The following is a 16,170-nucleotide window of genomic DNA, read 5'->3' on the forward strand; positions in this document are numbered from 1 at the left end:
GTCACAACACAACTGATTGGCTCAACTGATTGGCATTAAGAAGGAAAAAAAATCCACAAATAAACTTTTAACAAGGCACACCTGTTAATTGAAATGCATTTCAGGTGACTACCTCATGAAGCTGGTTGAGAGAATTCCCAGAATGTGCAAAGTTGTCATCAAGGCAAAAGGTGGCTACTTTGAATAATATTTTTTGAATTTGTTTAACACTTTTTTGGTTACTATGTGATTCCATATGTGTTATTTCATAGTTTTGATGCCTTCACTACTATTCTACAATGTAGAAAATAGTACAAATAAAGAAGTATCCTTGACTGAGTAGGTCCAAACTTTTGACTGGTACTATAGATCCTTGAAAGCTTTTCTGCATTGCTCAGTCTTTAGCTGTGCCTTAAATGAGGCCAGAGACTCTGCAGTCCTGACAGTGACTGGAAGTGTGTTCCACAGCTGAGGAGCTGCACAACTGAAAGCCTTGTCACCCGTAGTGTTTAGTCTGCTATGGGGCTGCTGAAGGGAGATGGACCTGAAGGAGGGTCGGGTGCATGTGGGGCAGGAGGGTAGGATGAAGTCAGACAGATATGATATGAGAGAACAATAAAAGAAAGGGAGAGCTAAGGGGGAGAGGGAAAAAGGAAGAGCTACAGGGGGAAAGGGAGAAAGGGAGAGCTATGGGGAGAGGGAGAAAGGGAGAGCTATGGGGAGAGGGAGAAAGGGAGAGCTAAGGGGGAGAGGGAGAAAGGGAGAGCTATGGGGAGAGGGAGAAAGGGAGCGCTAAGGGGAGAGGGAGAAAGGGAGAGCTAAGGGGGAGAGGGAAAAAGGAAGAGCTACAGGGGGAAAGGGAGAAAGGGAGAGCTATGGGGAGAGGGAGAAAGGGAGAGCTAAGGGGGAGAGGGAAAAAGGAAGAGCTACAGGGGGAAAGGGAGAAAGGGAGAGCTATGGGGAGAGGGAGAAATGGAGAGCTAAGGGGGAGAGGGAGAAAGGAGAGCTAAGGGGAGAGGGAGAAAGGGAGCGCTAAGGGGGAGAGGGAGAAAGGGAGAGCTATGGGGAGAGGGAGAAAGGGAGAGCTAAGGGGGAGAGGGAGAAAGGGAGAGCTAAGGGGGAGAGGGAGAAAGGGAGAGCTATGGGGAGAGGGAGAAAGGGAGAGCTAAGAGGGAGAGGGAAAAAGGGAGAGCTAAGGGGGAGAGGGAGAAAGGGAGAGCTAAGGGGGAGAGGGAGAAAGGGAGCGCTAAGGGGGAGAGGGAGAAAGGGAGAGCTATGGGGAGAGGGAGAAAGGGAGAGCTAAGAGGGAGAGGGAGAAAGGGAGGGAGAGTAAAACAAGAAAAGCGTGAAGGGAAATGAAGGCAAGGAGGGAGGGAAGAGAGATGGAGAGGCAAAACATCCTCACCTCCCTGGGGTCAGATAGAAGCAGTCAAGCTGCTGTGTTTTGCCTACAAGGTCAAAGGTGACTCATCTCCAACTCACACAGATACCAGACACACACATCACGCACACATCTCAGAGGTCAAACTGAGGGTCATGACCAGCTGACAGTGAGTAGAAACAAGACGCTATACACCACACACACACTTTATCTTCTTGTCTATTCTCACACACACATTAAACTGTCACTTAGAACGCTAGTTGTCACTCAGAGTGAGTGAGGGTGGTTTTGCAGCAGGCAGTGCTGTGTGTGTTTGTGTGTGTATTTCATGTGTGGGTCTCATGTGATCGTAACAAGCTCTTTGAATAGAGATGTAACCATCGGAGCTACAGATGTGTGCACAGAGTGACAACGATTGTATGTGTGTGTAAGGACCGATGCCGGGGATGAGAAGCAGGTACGGTGAGTCAAACATTTCATCAGGAACAGACAGCGTCAACACACGGGTATACAAGGACATAAGACAATCAATGCAGAAGCAGGGAACAGAGTGGGGAACCAGACAGATATAGCGACAGATTGAGTCCTGGTGAGTCCAATAATCGCTGATGAGCGTGATAGGGGGAAGGCAGGTGTGCGTAATGATGATGGCAGGAGAACGCAATGCTGGGGAGCCTGGCTCTCTGGGGAAGAGCGGGAGCAGGCGTGACAGTATGTATGTGTGTGCGTTTGTGAGTGTGTGTCTGTGTGCTTGTGTATATTTTGTGTTTGTAATGTATCCTCCCATCCTGTAGGTGGCAAGCAGGCAGCCAGCAGACCGTTCTCCATGAGGAGCAGTAGAAGATGCCGGCTCTGCCAGCGCTGCTGCTGTCGATACACTTTTCCTCCTTCCTGCTAGTTACCATGGCACCACACTCCGGAAGCCAGGCCACCCTGCTCTCCTCCGTCCGGATGGGTGAGTGTCCATCTATCAATCATCCATCCATCCCTCCTTCCATCCCTTGATCACCCTCAGGTGTCTGTCTCCCCCTCCTCCCCCGGTGTCTCACCCCCCTCCACCAGGACACACCCACTCACTCACCTGGCCTTCACACCCCTCGTAAATACTCTGCTTGTCTCCTCTCTTTTTGTCTTACTGTCTAATGGTGAGTAACATCAATGTTTTCTCCCGTTCCATATCTCCATCTCCCTCCCTCCCCATGTAGCTGCGATCCTGGATGACCAGTCAGTGTGTGGGCGTGGGGAGCGGCTGGCTCTGGCCCTGGCCAGGGAGAACATCAACAGTGTGATGGAGGGAGGGGCCAAAGCCCGTGTGGAGGTGGACATATTCGAACTGCAGAGGGACTCCCAGTATGAGACCACTGACACCAGTGAGTAACACCATTACAGACCAGTAAGACCAGTACTGACATGTACAGACCAGTAAGACCAGTAATGACTAGTAAGACTATTAATACCAGGAGAGACCAGTACAGATGAATACAGACCAGGACTAAACAGATTCAGTAAAGACTAGTACAAACCATTACATGACCACAGCCACCTGTACAGACCAGCAATACCAGTAGAGACCAGTACTGACCAGTAATACCAGTACAGACCAGTACTGACCAGTAATATCAGTATAGACCAGTAATACCAGTACAGTCCAGTATTGACCAGTAATACCAGTACTGTCTAGTACAGGCCAGTACTGACCAGTAATACCAGCACAGACCAGTACTGACCAGTAATATCAGTATAGACCAGTAATACCAGTACAGTCCAGTATTGACCAGTAATACCAGTACTGTCTAGTACAGGCCAGTACTGACCAGTAATACCAGCACAGTCCAGTGCAGACCAGTACTGACCAGTAATACCAGTACTGTCCAGTACAGACCAGTACTGACCAGTAATACAGCTGTAGCTGTATGAGACGCACACACACACACACGCACACGGCAGTGGTTATGGATGATGAGGGTGGAGAGATGTAGCGGAATGAAATGGAGCCCAGGGTGAATCTGAAGCAGCTTCTTCTCCTCGTCTCATTTCCTTCAGCTGAACTGACGTGAAGATGCACCCATGTGCTTACTGTAGCCTCATGATGGGTGCCATTATTACCCCCTGTCAATCATTGACTCAGAGGCCTCGTGTCCCTGTTACTGTCTAGGTTCAACAACCATGGTTACTGTGACAGTGCAGTGTGGCAGGAAGACATGTTGGCCTTAATCAGTATGTCAGTGGCATTGATCAGTAACAGGAGCTGATCATTGAAGAATATGTTAACTATGAGACAGAACAGACTGACTTACAGACTGACTAACAGACTGAACACGCCCTAACAGTAGGCAAGATGGAGTTTCCACCATGCTGCTATGTTTCCATCCTTTCCCCATCAGTAGTCACAAGGGAATTTTAAGGTGTAGGCAATGGCTAGGTTCCACTCTACAAACTCACTCCCTTCCCTCTGCCCGTGAAGGGAAGGTGGCATAATGGAACCAAGCCAGAGGGATAAAGGAGAAACCAAGGAGTGAGTAAGAGTTCTGAGGTCCACAAGCATTAGAAACAATAGACTGCACTTCAACATTTATAGCAACAGACATAAAGATAGAAATACATTCCCACCAGACTAACAGAGCACCCAGACTAACAGAGCACCCAGACTAACAGAGCACCCAGACTAACAGAGCACCCAGACTAACAGAGCACCCAGACTAACACAGCACCCAGACTAACACAGCACCCAGACTAACAGAGCACCCAGACTAACAGAGCACCCAGACTAACAGAGCACCCAGACTAATAGAGCACCCAGACTAACACAGCACCCAGACTAACAGAGCACCCAGACTAACAGAGCACCCAGACTAACAGAGCACCCAGACTAACACAGCACCCAGACTAACACAGCACCCAGACTAACAGAGCACCCAGACTAACAGAGCACCCAGACTAACACAGCACCCAGACGAACAGAGCACCCAGACTAACAGAGCACCCAGACTAACAGAGCACCCAGACTAACACAGCACCCAGACTAACACAGCACCCAGACTAACAGAGCACCCAGACTAACAGAGCACCCAGACTAACACAGCACCCAGACTAACAGAGCACCCAGACTAACAGAGCACCCAGGCTAACAGAGCACCCAGACTAACAGCACCCAGACTAACAGAAAACCCAGACTAACAGAGCACCCAGACTAACAGAGCACCCAGACTAACAGCACCCAGACTAAAGTGATTTCTTTTAAGAGAAGTGCACCTGATTGACTTCTGTCCCTCTGTCTCCCTCTCCTCTCAGTGTGCCAGATTCTACCTAAAGGAGTGGTGTCTGTGATAGGCCCTGCCAACAGCCCTGCTTCTGGCTCTACTGTCAGTCATATATGTGGAGAGAAGGAGGTGAGTGGCACAAACATACACACATGCATGAATATGCACGTTCTCTCTCTCTCTCTCTCTCTCTCTCTCTCTCTCTCTCTCACATGCACACGCACACGCACACACACACACACACACACACACACACACACACACACACACACACACACACACACACACCCTTCTTGTTCATCGTTACAGTGTCAGGAGATTGAGTCTCCCAGGAGTGCTGAATCTCTCCTCGTGAAATTAACCATCAACCACTTCTTCCATCTGTTTTCTCTTTATTCCCTTTGGCCTTTTATCCCTTCTCACTCTGTTCTCCTCTTCACTGCCTCTCCTCATTTCTGTTTCATCCTTAATGTTTTCTATACTGGTACTTTGATATCATTGCCTTCTCTACTCTTCCTTCCTTCCTTTCGCTCGCTACTTCCTTTATACTCTCCTCTTCCTCTTCCTTTTTCTCCTCCTCTTCCTTTTTCTCCTCTCCTCTCCTCTCCTCTCCTCTCCTCTACTCCTCCTCTCCCCTTCTCCTCTCCAGATCCCACATGTAAAGATAGGTCCAGAGGAGACTCCCAGGTTGCACTACCTGCGTTTTGCCTCGGTCAGTCTGTACCCTAGCAACGAGGACCTGAGCCTGGCCGTGGCAGCCATCCTGCGATCCTTCAGCTACCCCTCAGCCAGCCTGGTCTGCGCCAAGGCCGAGTGTGAGTACTGTGTGCAAACGCATGTAGATGTGTGTGTAATTGTGTGTTTATTTAAATTATTATTGCCAAATATTTTTTAACGTTTTAGCCATTTTTCTCCCCGGTCTTGTCCCATCGCTGCAACTCCCGTATGGACTCGGGAGAGGCGAAGGTCAAGAGACATGCATCCTCCAAAACATGACCCAGTCAAGCCGCACTGCTCGTTTAACCTGGAAGCCAGCCGCACCAATGTGTCGGAGGAAACACCGTACAGCTGTCGACCGATGTCAGTTTGCAGGCGCTCGGCCGCCACAAGGAGTTGCTAGAGCATGATGGGACATGGACATTCCAGCCTGCCAAACCCTCCCCTAACCCGGAAGACGCTGGGCCAATTATGTGCTGCTTCATGGGTCTTCCGGTCGCGACACAGTCCGGGATCGAACCCAGATCTGTAGTGATGCCTCTAGCACTGCGATGCAGTGCCTTAGACCACTGTGCCACTCAGGAGGCCCTGTGTGTGTGCCTTTGTGTGTGTGCCTTTGTGTGTGTGCCTTTGTGTGTGTGTGTGTGTTCATGTATCTCACACTCCCTGTGCGAGCTCACGGCATCTTGGCACGTTCACACTGTCTGGGCGAATATGACTGTCCCCTGCTGCTAGACACTCATTCTAACAGGCTGCTCTTAAAGTTCACTAAACTGTACATGCAAACAACACAACTTGTGGTCCATACAAATCACACTCCAACGGTATCTACCTCTTACTCATCCTCCAGCACTTGGCCAGACAGTCAACCACCTGTCAGGCTCCTGATACAGTATAAAGACTGAGCTCCTACAATTGTAAGTTGCTCTATCAGACTATTGATTTAATGATTGATGCACAGTAATTATTCTAAAGAGCTGTAATCCTGTTTGTCTCAGTAAATGAAGAGCTCCTCTCCTCTTCATAGACTTGCCACTTTGAACATGAGACCCTTTGAAATACATCAGAAAATGTACACCGATATGATCAGCGATTTTGATGTGATACACAGGCCTACTACCTTCCATCCATTTTCTGATGTGAGATGTGAGCCTTGTGTCTATTTGATGTGTTCACAAAAAGCTTTTCTATTTGGAAGAGGTTTTAAAAGCAACAGGTACGGTAGTCATGGTGATATAGTGATTGTGGGTGCAGATTAGGCTCTATATTTGTCTGGGAAGTGATCTCCTCAAGGTTACCGTTACCCACAGATTCTGACCCACTTGGCTGTGGAAGCTATCGCCGTGCCTAGCTGCTGGTTGCCATGGCTGCAGAATAGGTGCTAACTGCCACTCAACAGGCTGACTGCCTGACTCCCTCCACACACACGTACGTACAGTCAGTGTGCTGCAGAGAGATAGATGATTAACACACCATGGTCACAGCCAACAGGGGTTTTCATATTTTTCCATCTACCTCCGTCGAGTGGCTTTCAGGATAAGTGGACGTTATGTGTGTGTGTGAGATAGGGCCGCGGTCCATCACATATCAGATGTAGTGTTGAGTAAAGCAAGGAGACCAAGATGGTTTTGTTTTTTCTTCTTATAGTGTCCATTCGGTTGCTGCATGGACAAAGATGTTCTTTTTGGCTCACTGAAATGTTTTTGGGGAGGTTTCCTTCTCTAGTTATGTATGGGTCACGTCCAGCTATTAATCTAGTGCCATTATGCAGTTTTTATGAGATGGATGAGGTTAGAGGAAGGAGAGGAGAGAGGGAGAAGGTAAAAACGGATAGAGAGAGAGGAAGCAAGAGCTGGAGAGAGGAATAGAGGGACAGGGGAGAGATGATGAGAAATGAGATGGAGAGCAAAATGGAGAGTGACCAGGATAGGAAAAGAAAGAGAGAGATACAAAAGAGCTAGAGCAAAAGATGGAGACGTTAGCGAAAGAGAGAGAGCAGTTAGAGAGAAAGAGACAGAAGGAGAGGTTAGGTTAGTGAGAGAGTGTGAAAAAGAGAGAGAGGAAGCTAGAGAGAGAGTATTGATTTTTCTCCTTCAAACTAATTAAAGTTTTTGGCCTGGTTCAGTGATTACCACACTGCTTACAGGCCTGCTCTCTGGGAGGCTCCTGTCCCTCCCTCCCTATATATAGCGCTATATAATCATTGAATCTCCCCAGAACCTGATTTATAGGATCTCTTGTTAGAACTACCAGTATAGCACACTTTCTATGCATTTTACAATGCCAACAACCCATGTTCGTTTGTGGATGTTAAATAAAGTCTCACCTAAAATGTCTCTGTTATTCTATCCCTTCTCTTCCTCTTCTCTCCGGCTCTCACCCGGCACCGCCCCTCAGGCCTTCTGCGATTGGAGGAGCTAGTGCGGCGCTTCCTGATCTCCAGGGAGACCCTGTCAATCAGGATGCTGGATGACAGCCTGGATCCCACCCCTCTGCTGAAGGAGATACGAGACGACAAGGTGGCCACCATCATCATTGACGCCAACGCCTCCATCTCCTACCTCATCCTTAAAAAGGTCAGAGGTCATGCCTCAGTGCTAGGGTGGTTTTTATAGAGTAGCTACATGAGTTGTCGCCTGTAGAGCACAAACAGATCTGAGATCAGGCTGAGAAGTTTTACCTATTGACTGATTTAGTATCTGGGTATAATAATCTGATCATAGATCTGTGGTCTGGGTCTACTTCTAGCTCAAGAACAATTTGACTGATGATTGTTGCTTGCTGGATACAGGACAGTAATGCAGAGAACCCTGTGAAGTTATACAGGGAGCAACAATGGTTCAATTATCTTAAGCAGCTGAAATCGTACTAACAGCTTGTCTATTTGACATGCGGTAATCCATATTCAGTGGTGATAATGGGTCCATAGGTGTTATGATGATGTATATTGTACAGCCTGTAGCAAAGGCAGTTAAAGCACAGGAGTGACTCAGAGATGGTCTGTCTGTCTGTCTGTCTGTCTGTCTGTCTGTCTGTCTGTCTGTCTGTCTGTCTGTCTGTCTGTCTGTCTGTCTGTCTGTCTGTCTGTCTGTCTGTCTGTCTGTCTGTCTGTTTGTCTGTCTGTATGTCAGTACATGCATTACCACTGCTCTCTCTGCTCTGTCTACTCTCTGCCTTAAGCTTTATTGTGTAAGTTTGACAATTTAACACTGTGGTTATGGTAAGCTCTCTCTTGTCATCCCTCTCTCTCTCTCTCTCTCTCTCTGCTTCTGTCCATCTCGCCCTCACTCTGTCTCCTACCACTTCCCCTCTCCATCTATCTTCCCCCTTTTCCCTCTTACTTTCTATCTCACTCTCCTTCTCTCTGTCTCCCCTCCCCCATTCGCTTCTCTCTCTCTCCACAGGCGTCAGAGTTGGGGATGACATCAGCGTTTTACAAGTACATCCTCACCACCATGGTAAGAACGCACCAACGCCTCAGCATTCTTGTCATCCTTCCACCTTTCCTCTCCTCTGTGTCCTTCCTTCCGCCTCCTTCTCAATCCCTCTCTTTGTCCCTGGGAGTGTGTGAGGGACGGGGCTCAGGGGCGTGCCAGGTGGGTGAAACACATTACAACATTCAGAGAGAAATGCACTACATGACCAAAAGTATGTGGACACCTGCTCCCTGAACATCTCATTCCAAAATCATGGGCATTAATATGGAGTTAATTAATATGGAGTCCCCCTTTGCTGCTATAAAAGCCTCCACTCTTCTGGGAAGGCTTTCCACTAGATGTTGGAACATTGCTACAGGGATTTGCTTCCATTCAGCCACAAGAACATTAGTGAAGTCGGGCTCTGATGTTGGACGATTAGGCATGGCTCGCAGTTGGCGTTCCAATTCATCCCAAAGGTGTTCGATGCGGTTGAGGTCAGGGCTCTTTGCAGGCCAGTCAAGTTCTTCCACACCGATCTCGACAAACCAGTTCTATATGGACCTCGCTTTGTGCACAGAGACAATGTCAGGCTGAAACAGGAAATGTCATTGAATGCTGTAGCATAAGATTTGCCTTCACTGGAACTAAGGGGCCTAGCCCGAACCATTAAAACTAGGCCAGCTCTAGCAGGGCAGAAATTTGACGAACGGACTTGTTGGAAAGGTGCCACATTGAAAGTCACTGAAAAAAGCTCTTCAGTAAGGCCGTTCTACTGCCAATGTTTTCTATGGAGATTGCATGGCTGTGTGCCCGATATTATACACCTGTCAGCAATGGGTGTGGCTGAAATATATATATATAGTATATATAATGTATGAAAAAATAGGAGTTTACATGTTTTTATATAATTGAGGTTAAAGGTAACATCTTTTTTTGTATTACTAAGTCTGTCAATCATATCAAATGTATAATTTAAGTCAGCTGCTAAAATAATAGTTCCTTTCTGAATTTGATCTAATATCGCATAAATTCTATCAAAAAACACCAGATTTGCCCCTGGTGGGATATACAGTACAATGAAGTCAATGTGTATCTTTCACCATGTAAGGTAGAAGGGGAAGTGGTGTATTCTTATTCATCAGGATGCCTACATCCCTGCTGTTACTACAGTAGGTGCTGTTACTACAGTAGGTGCTGTTACTACAGTAGGTGCTGTTACTACAGTAGGTGGGAGCATAAGCTTCTCCAACTCTTCTTTAAATGTTCAATTTCTCATTTTAACATGTTTTACTCTTTCAAGAAAACCACATCTGCTGACAATATGTTGAAGTGTTCGAGAACCATATGCTTTTACCCCCATCATTCCATGTGATAAGTTGGATTTTGTTGGCCATGTACAGACTCAAAGTTAACCTCAACTGTTTCGTCTATCATTGAAGAACCAAGTAAAACATTTTAGCAGACATGATATATGATGGCGGATTCCATAGAATGGAAAGATCATAGTATAAATACAGTACATAGTTATTGTATACATTACATATATAGAGTGTGTGGGCTGAGCAGACATATAACAAAACACACACAAAAAAACATGAAGCTCAGTACGTCATAGTAGTATGCCTTTTTATATATATATATTATTTTAGCTCTGACACCTGTCCTAATGTAACCAAAAAAGCTGTGGATAATACATTGTACATACATTTAAAGAAAGACTGCCACTTAAGTACTGTGTTTGGTTTGTATTACCTTATAAATTAAATTGAAGTATAGTGGCTGGGGTGAGTGGGTCATCTGAGAGACTGAATTGGGACGAGTGGAGGCCCCAAGCACACCTCAGAGAAGTGTCTGATGCCCTCCCAGTCACCCCCTCCCAATCCCCTGGATATAGCCCCTCTCCATTCTCACTAACAACCACCATTAAATCTTAAAACAAGGACTAATAATGATTCAATATCCTTTTCTAATCTGTCCAGAACTCAAATAAATTTGACAAGTCAGGAAAAAAAGGAATACAATTACATTGTATCATAATAAGTCCTTCTTTCTCTCTCCCTAACCAAATCCATCCCTCTCCACCTCCCCTCCCTGTTCTCACCTCTTTACCACACCCAAGCCAAGCTTATCACCACCTCCCATCTTTAATCCTCCTTAAACCCACAAGCCAAGCTTGTCCCCACCTCCCCTCCTTGTCCTCCCTTACCCACCCAGGCCAAGGTTATCCAAACCTCTGTCTTTAGCCCCCCTCCCTTTTTCTCAAACACATTTACACCCCTCTATACGTGTAACTATTCATCCATTCTCCTTCATTCACACACAACATATACCTTATGCTTCCGCACACTCATGCTCTCCCGCCCTCCTACATATATTCATATTCACTCTCCTTCTCCCATTCATATGCATAGACACATACCCACACATTCACCCACTCACACCCTCTTGCCCACAAAAACACACATCCATTATTATTTACAATTGTTGACTTACATGCTATATTTCCTCATCAAATGAACTTTGTCGGACATTCGGTTTCCGTTTTACAAAAATAATAAGATTTAGGTCATTTTTCCGCTGTCCCGGAAATTCCCACAAGAGGGCATAAGCAATCATATTGCTATTGGACAAAACATCACGATTCACGGCGGGGCCTTATCTCGAAAACTGAAAATATTTAGAAGCCGAAACTCGGTGAGCATAGGGGCGGCATAATGGGCAGTTGGCCCCGAACAAGATGGCGTCTAGGCCTCAACGGTTTTTGAGTTATGGACATTTCTCTGGGATTAAAGGTCCAAAATGAAAATAGAGAAATTATTTTTCCACTTCACGTCAAAGTCAAGGAGCCTCCGGTGTCAATAAAAAAAGAACCAGCCATTTATCTATCGTCATTTAAGAGAAATCGTACAACGACACCTTGGTGATGTTCACGGATAGGTGTTTTTTTTTTCAACGGTTACAGATCCAATTGCAGGGTGTTCTTATGAATCTTTTTAAAGTGTGCTGCGGAGCTCTGCGAGATTTCTGTGATTTTCTATGATTTTCTGAAATAACACACACTCACTAAACCCTCCGTAAATAACTCAGTTCTTAACGTAAAGACTTAAAACTCAGGATTCTGTAAAGGCATACCCCAATCATGATATGAGTTTATTTATAGCTTCCTGTGCCAACCGGAAGTGCCTTAAATGGTGTCACAGTGGCAGTTTCCAAGGGTTAAAAAGGTCAGATCTTTTCAAAACTTCATATGTGTGATTAGGCAACCCCCATAAACTGTAAGTCAGTCATTTCTCCCAACAGATGTCAAATAAAAGCTCTCTCTCACACACACACACACACAGAAACACACACACAGCAAGGATGGAGTGACAAAGTGCGGTGCTTAAAGACACACAAAGCCTAAAAAGTGGGTTTGGTGTCAATTGGTATCAGTTTGGTGTCAGAATGACATCTAATTGACTGATGAACACTGACTTGCTAGTTGACTTTTGTACATTAGCAATATGTTTAAACGGAGAGGGACCATCACCAAAATGGCATTCTGAAATCAACACAAAAAATGGCATCACCATATTCTCCAGACTGTGCCGAGTTCAACGAGACGCCCCGCTTGACCGTAGTTCGCTCTGAGTGCAGTGACCTTGAAAAAAAGCAGAACCAAAATGAAGCCTGGCCCTCAATGTCATTTGCTTTTGGGTGACAGTGAGAGAACCGTTAGGGTGAGAAGCACAATTCGACCTCAGGTACGTTCCTAAGGTCCTCCCGATCTGTGCAAGCCTAACCTTGACCGTGTAGCATGAACCCTTAATAGTTAAAAGAAGGTGTTTACTTCAAAGAGTTTGCATTGACTTCTCTCCCCATAGGAATACATTGCCTGCACCTCTAAATTCAACCTGAAGCCTATGTGGGTTATGAATGCCTTATGAACCTGTCTTCTATGACAGTCCATCAGACCCCTATGAGGTCTACCTGTGCCAATTCTAAGCTTCCTGAAGCAACCGGAAGTGGTTGAAATCACCTTATCAGTGTTGATCCATACACTGCCTGCAGTTTGATAGACATAGTGCATTCAACCCTGTGTAGATCAGTCAATTCTTAACTTAAAGTCTTAAAACTCAGGATTCTGTAAGTGGCTATGTCAATCAAGACATGTGTTTACTTATAGCTTCCTGTGCCAACCGGAAGTGCCTTTAATTGGGTCACACTGTCTGTTTTGAACGGTTAAAAAAGTCACATCTTTCCAAAACTTCATATGTGTGACTAGGTAAACCTCATGAACTGTAAATCAGTCATTTCTCCCAACAGATGTCAAAGAAAAGCTGTAACACACACACACAGCAAGGATAGAGTTAAAAAGTGCGGTGCTCAAAGACACAGAGAGCAGGCATGGCATAAACATAATCTCTAGGCCGTGCCGAGTTCAACGAGATATCCCGCTTGACCGTAGCTCGCTCGGTCTGAGCGCAGCGACCATGAGAAAAGTAGGCCCAAAATTAAGCCTGCCCCACCACGTCATTTGCTTTTGGGTGACAGTGAGAGAATCTTTAGGGTGAGAAGCACAATTTGACCTCAGGTACGTTCCTAAGGTCCTTCCGATCCGTGCAAGCCTAACGTTGACCGTGTGGCATTAACCCTTAATAGTTAAAATAATGTGTTTACTTCAAAGAGTTTGCATTGACTTGTCTCCCCATAGGAATACATTGCCTGCACCCCTAAATTCAACCTGAAGTCTATATGGGTTATGAATGCCGTATGAACCTGTCTTTGGTAACAGTCCATCAGGCCAGTATGAGGTCTACCTGTGTTGATTCTAAGCTTCCTGGACCAACCGGAAGTGGTTAAAATCACCCTAAAAGTGTTTTTCCATACCCTGCCTGCAGTTTGATAGACATAGTGCATTCAACCCTGTGTAAATCAGTCAATTCTTAATGTAAGGACTTAAAACTCAGGATTCTGTAAAAGCATACCCCAGTGAGGATATGTGTTGACTTATAGCTTCCTGTGCCAACCGCAAGTGCCATAATTGGTGTCTCAGGGGCTGTTTCGAGGGGTTAAAAAAGTCAGATCTGTCCAAAACTTCATATGTGTGATTAGGCAACCCCCATGAACTGTAAATCAGTCATTTTTCCCATAAAATTTCAAAGGAAAACTAAATCACACAGACACACAACTTGGAAGGAGGGACGTATTGGGGTTTGTAGAGACAGACAGTGCCTCCAATTGTTAGCTTTGTTCGAGCTAAAAAAGAACCGTCAGACCTAGAGTTCCGAAACTTTAGAAACCTGTTCTAGACCTCAGGTCGATAGTGCGTGGTGAGTTACGTGGCTCTAGATGGTTCTCGGACCGAGAAGCAGCTTCGTACATTTGCAATGACTTCAATTCATTTTGACCATTACGAAAATGGCGACACTTAGAAATGTCTCAGAGACACAAGACTAGGTGCATTGCGACCGTCCCGGCCCATATAGACAGACCCCAACGTTTCGGTCCGATAGCTCATTCAAGGACCCCATAGCAAGGCATTGAAAAAAGTGGATTTTCAGCACCAATTAGGGTTTTGCTCGGACACCAAATGACCGATCGAGCCGAAACTCGGGATTCGGGGTCGCCTCAGCTAGGCCTACACATAACATAAGAAATGGACCCGCAGCTAGAACGTAACTACGTGTTTTATGTTTTTTTTTATGGTTTGAACATAAGGCGTTGTGAATTTTGGGCCAGCTCTGAAGTATGTGATAGTTGGCTACTAAACGAGTTGGAAAAAGTGGGTTTAGTGTCAGTTTGTATCAGTTTGTTGTCAGAATGATATCTAATTGACTGATGGACGGTGACTTGCTGGTGACTCTTGTCCATTTGCAATATGTTTAAACAGTGAGGTACCATCACCAAAAGTGACATTCTGAAATCAACTCTAACGAGCCATTGAGATGAACCAGAATCACTGCCCAGCCATCCCGAGTTCATCTGGCCAGTCAATTTCACATTCCTGCAGGGTTTTTATAGCATGACAAATTCGTGATGGTACCTGCCCATTGAACCATATTGCAAATGCACAGTGACTTTGCAAAAGTAAGAAAACATAAACAAATGGACATAATGAAATCACCTTATTTTTATTTTTGGGTTACCAGTTGCACAACAATGCACGTGCATTTGCAATATGATTCTATAGTGAAAAAACATCACCTAATGGACATTCTGAAATCAACCCTAACGAGCGATTGAGATGAACCAGAATCACTGCCCAGCCATCCCGAGTTCATCGGGCCAGTCAATTTCACATTCCTGCAGGGTTTTTATAGCATGACAAATTCGTGATGGTACCTGCCCATTGAACCATATTGCAAATGCACAGTGACTTTGCAAAAGTGAGAAAACATAAACAAATGGACATGATGAAATCAACACAACGAGTGATGGAAAGGTACAACTATCACTGCTCGGCCATCCTGTGTTCATCAGGCCAGTCAATTTTGCATTTTTGAGCATGTCAAATTTCATATGGTAAATGCCAATTGAACCATATTGCAAATGCACGCGCACTTGCAATATGATTCAACAGTGAAAAACATCACAAAATGGACATGATGAAGTCAACACAACGAGCGATGGAAAGGAGTAACTATCACTGTCAGGCCATCCCGAGTTTATCTGGCCAGTCAATTTTGCATTTCTGCAGGATTTTTGAGCATGTCAAATTTCATATGGTAATTGTCCATTGAACCATATTGCAAATGCACGTGCACTTGTTTCAAATTTCATATGGCATTTGGCCCCAAAAAAAGTGAATTTTGACTTTGACTTTTGACTTCCTATGAAATCATATTGTAAATGGACAAATCATATTCCTTATGCACAAGTAAAAAAAAATATATATATATATGATATTAAAATACAACTAAAGTATGTTGATACAGTTCTTATACGTGTGTAATTGACACAAAATTTGAAAGAATTTCGAAAAATGGTCCAGAAAGCACTTTTTAAGGGTGTGTGAAGTTTTTTACAAAATTTTGACATTTTTGACTTTTGACTTTTGACTTCCTATGAAATCATATTGAATTTGGACAAAACATATTACTTATGCGCATGTAAAAAAAAAAAAAAAAAGATAATATAATTGGACAAACGTGTATTCATACAGTTCTTACACATGTGTAATTGACAAAAAATTCGAAAGAATTTTGAAAAACGGTCCAGAAAGCACTTTTTTAAGGGTGTGTGAAGTTTTTTCCAAAATTTTGACATTTTTGACTTTTGACTTTTGACTTCGTATGAAATCATATTGAAAATGGACAAAACATATTCCTTATGCGCATGTAAAAAAAAAAAAAAAATTATGATAATAAAATTGGACAAAAGTATATTCATACAGTTCTTACACATGTGTAATTGACAAAAAAGGGGTGATAAG

At 44.8% G+C, this 16,170-nt stretch overlaps 1 protein-coding gene across 3 annotated transcripts in view; it reads left to right on the plus strand.

Annotated features, from left to right (window-relative positions):
- Window positions 1–1,317: 1,317 nt before the first annotated feature.
- Window positions 1,318–16,170, plus strand: part of LOC115125156 (glutamate receptor ionotropic, kainate 5-like) — a 91,055-nt gene continuing 76,202 nt past the window's right edge. For all 3 annotated transcript variants that reach the window (XR_010465750.1, XM_065027907.1, XM_065027908.1), the window contains exons 1-6: window positions 1,318–2,315; window positions 2,566–2,730; window positions 4,652–4,749; window positions 5,270–5,435; window positions 7,735–7,913; window positions 8,742–8,795. Coding sequence is in view for 2 of the 3 variants with exons in the window: in XM_065027907.1 (XP_064883979.1) it covers window positions 2,204–2,315; window positions 2,566–2,730; window positions 4,652–4,749; window positions 5,270–5,435; window positions 7,735–7,913; window positions 8,742–8,795 (774 nt within the window). In the remaining variant the exon portion in view is untranslated. The remainder of the gene's footprint in view (window positions 2,316–2,565; window positions 2,731–4,651; window positions 4,750–5,269; window positions 5,436–7,734; window positions 7,914–8,741; window positions 8,796–16,170) is intronic.

The sequence above is a fragment of the Oncorhynchus nerka genome, linkage group LG14 (genome assembly GCF_034236695.1).
Source record: "Oncorhynchus nerka isolate Pitt River linkage group LG14, Oner_Uvic_2.0, whole genome shotgun sequence".
NCBI classification, from domain to species: domain Eukaryota; kingdom Metazoa; phylum Chordata; class Actinopteri; order Salmoniformes; family Salmonidae; genus Oncorhynchus; species Oncorhynchus nerka.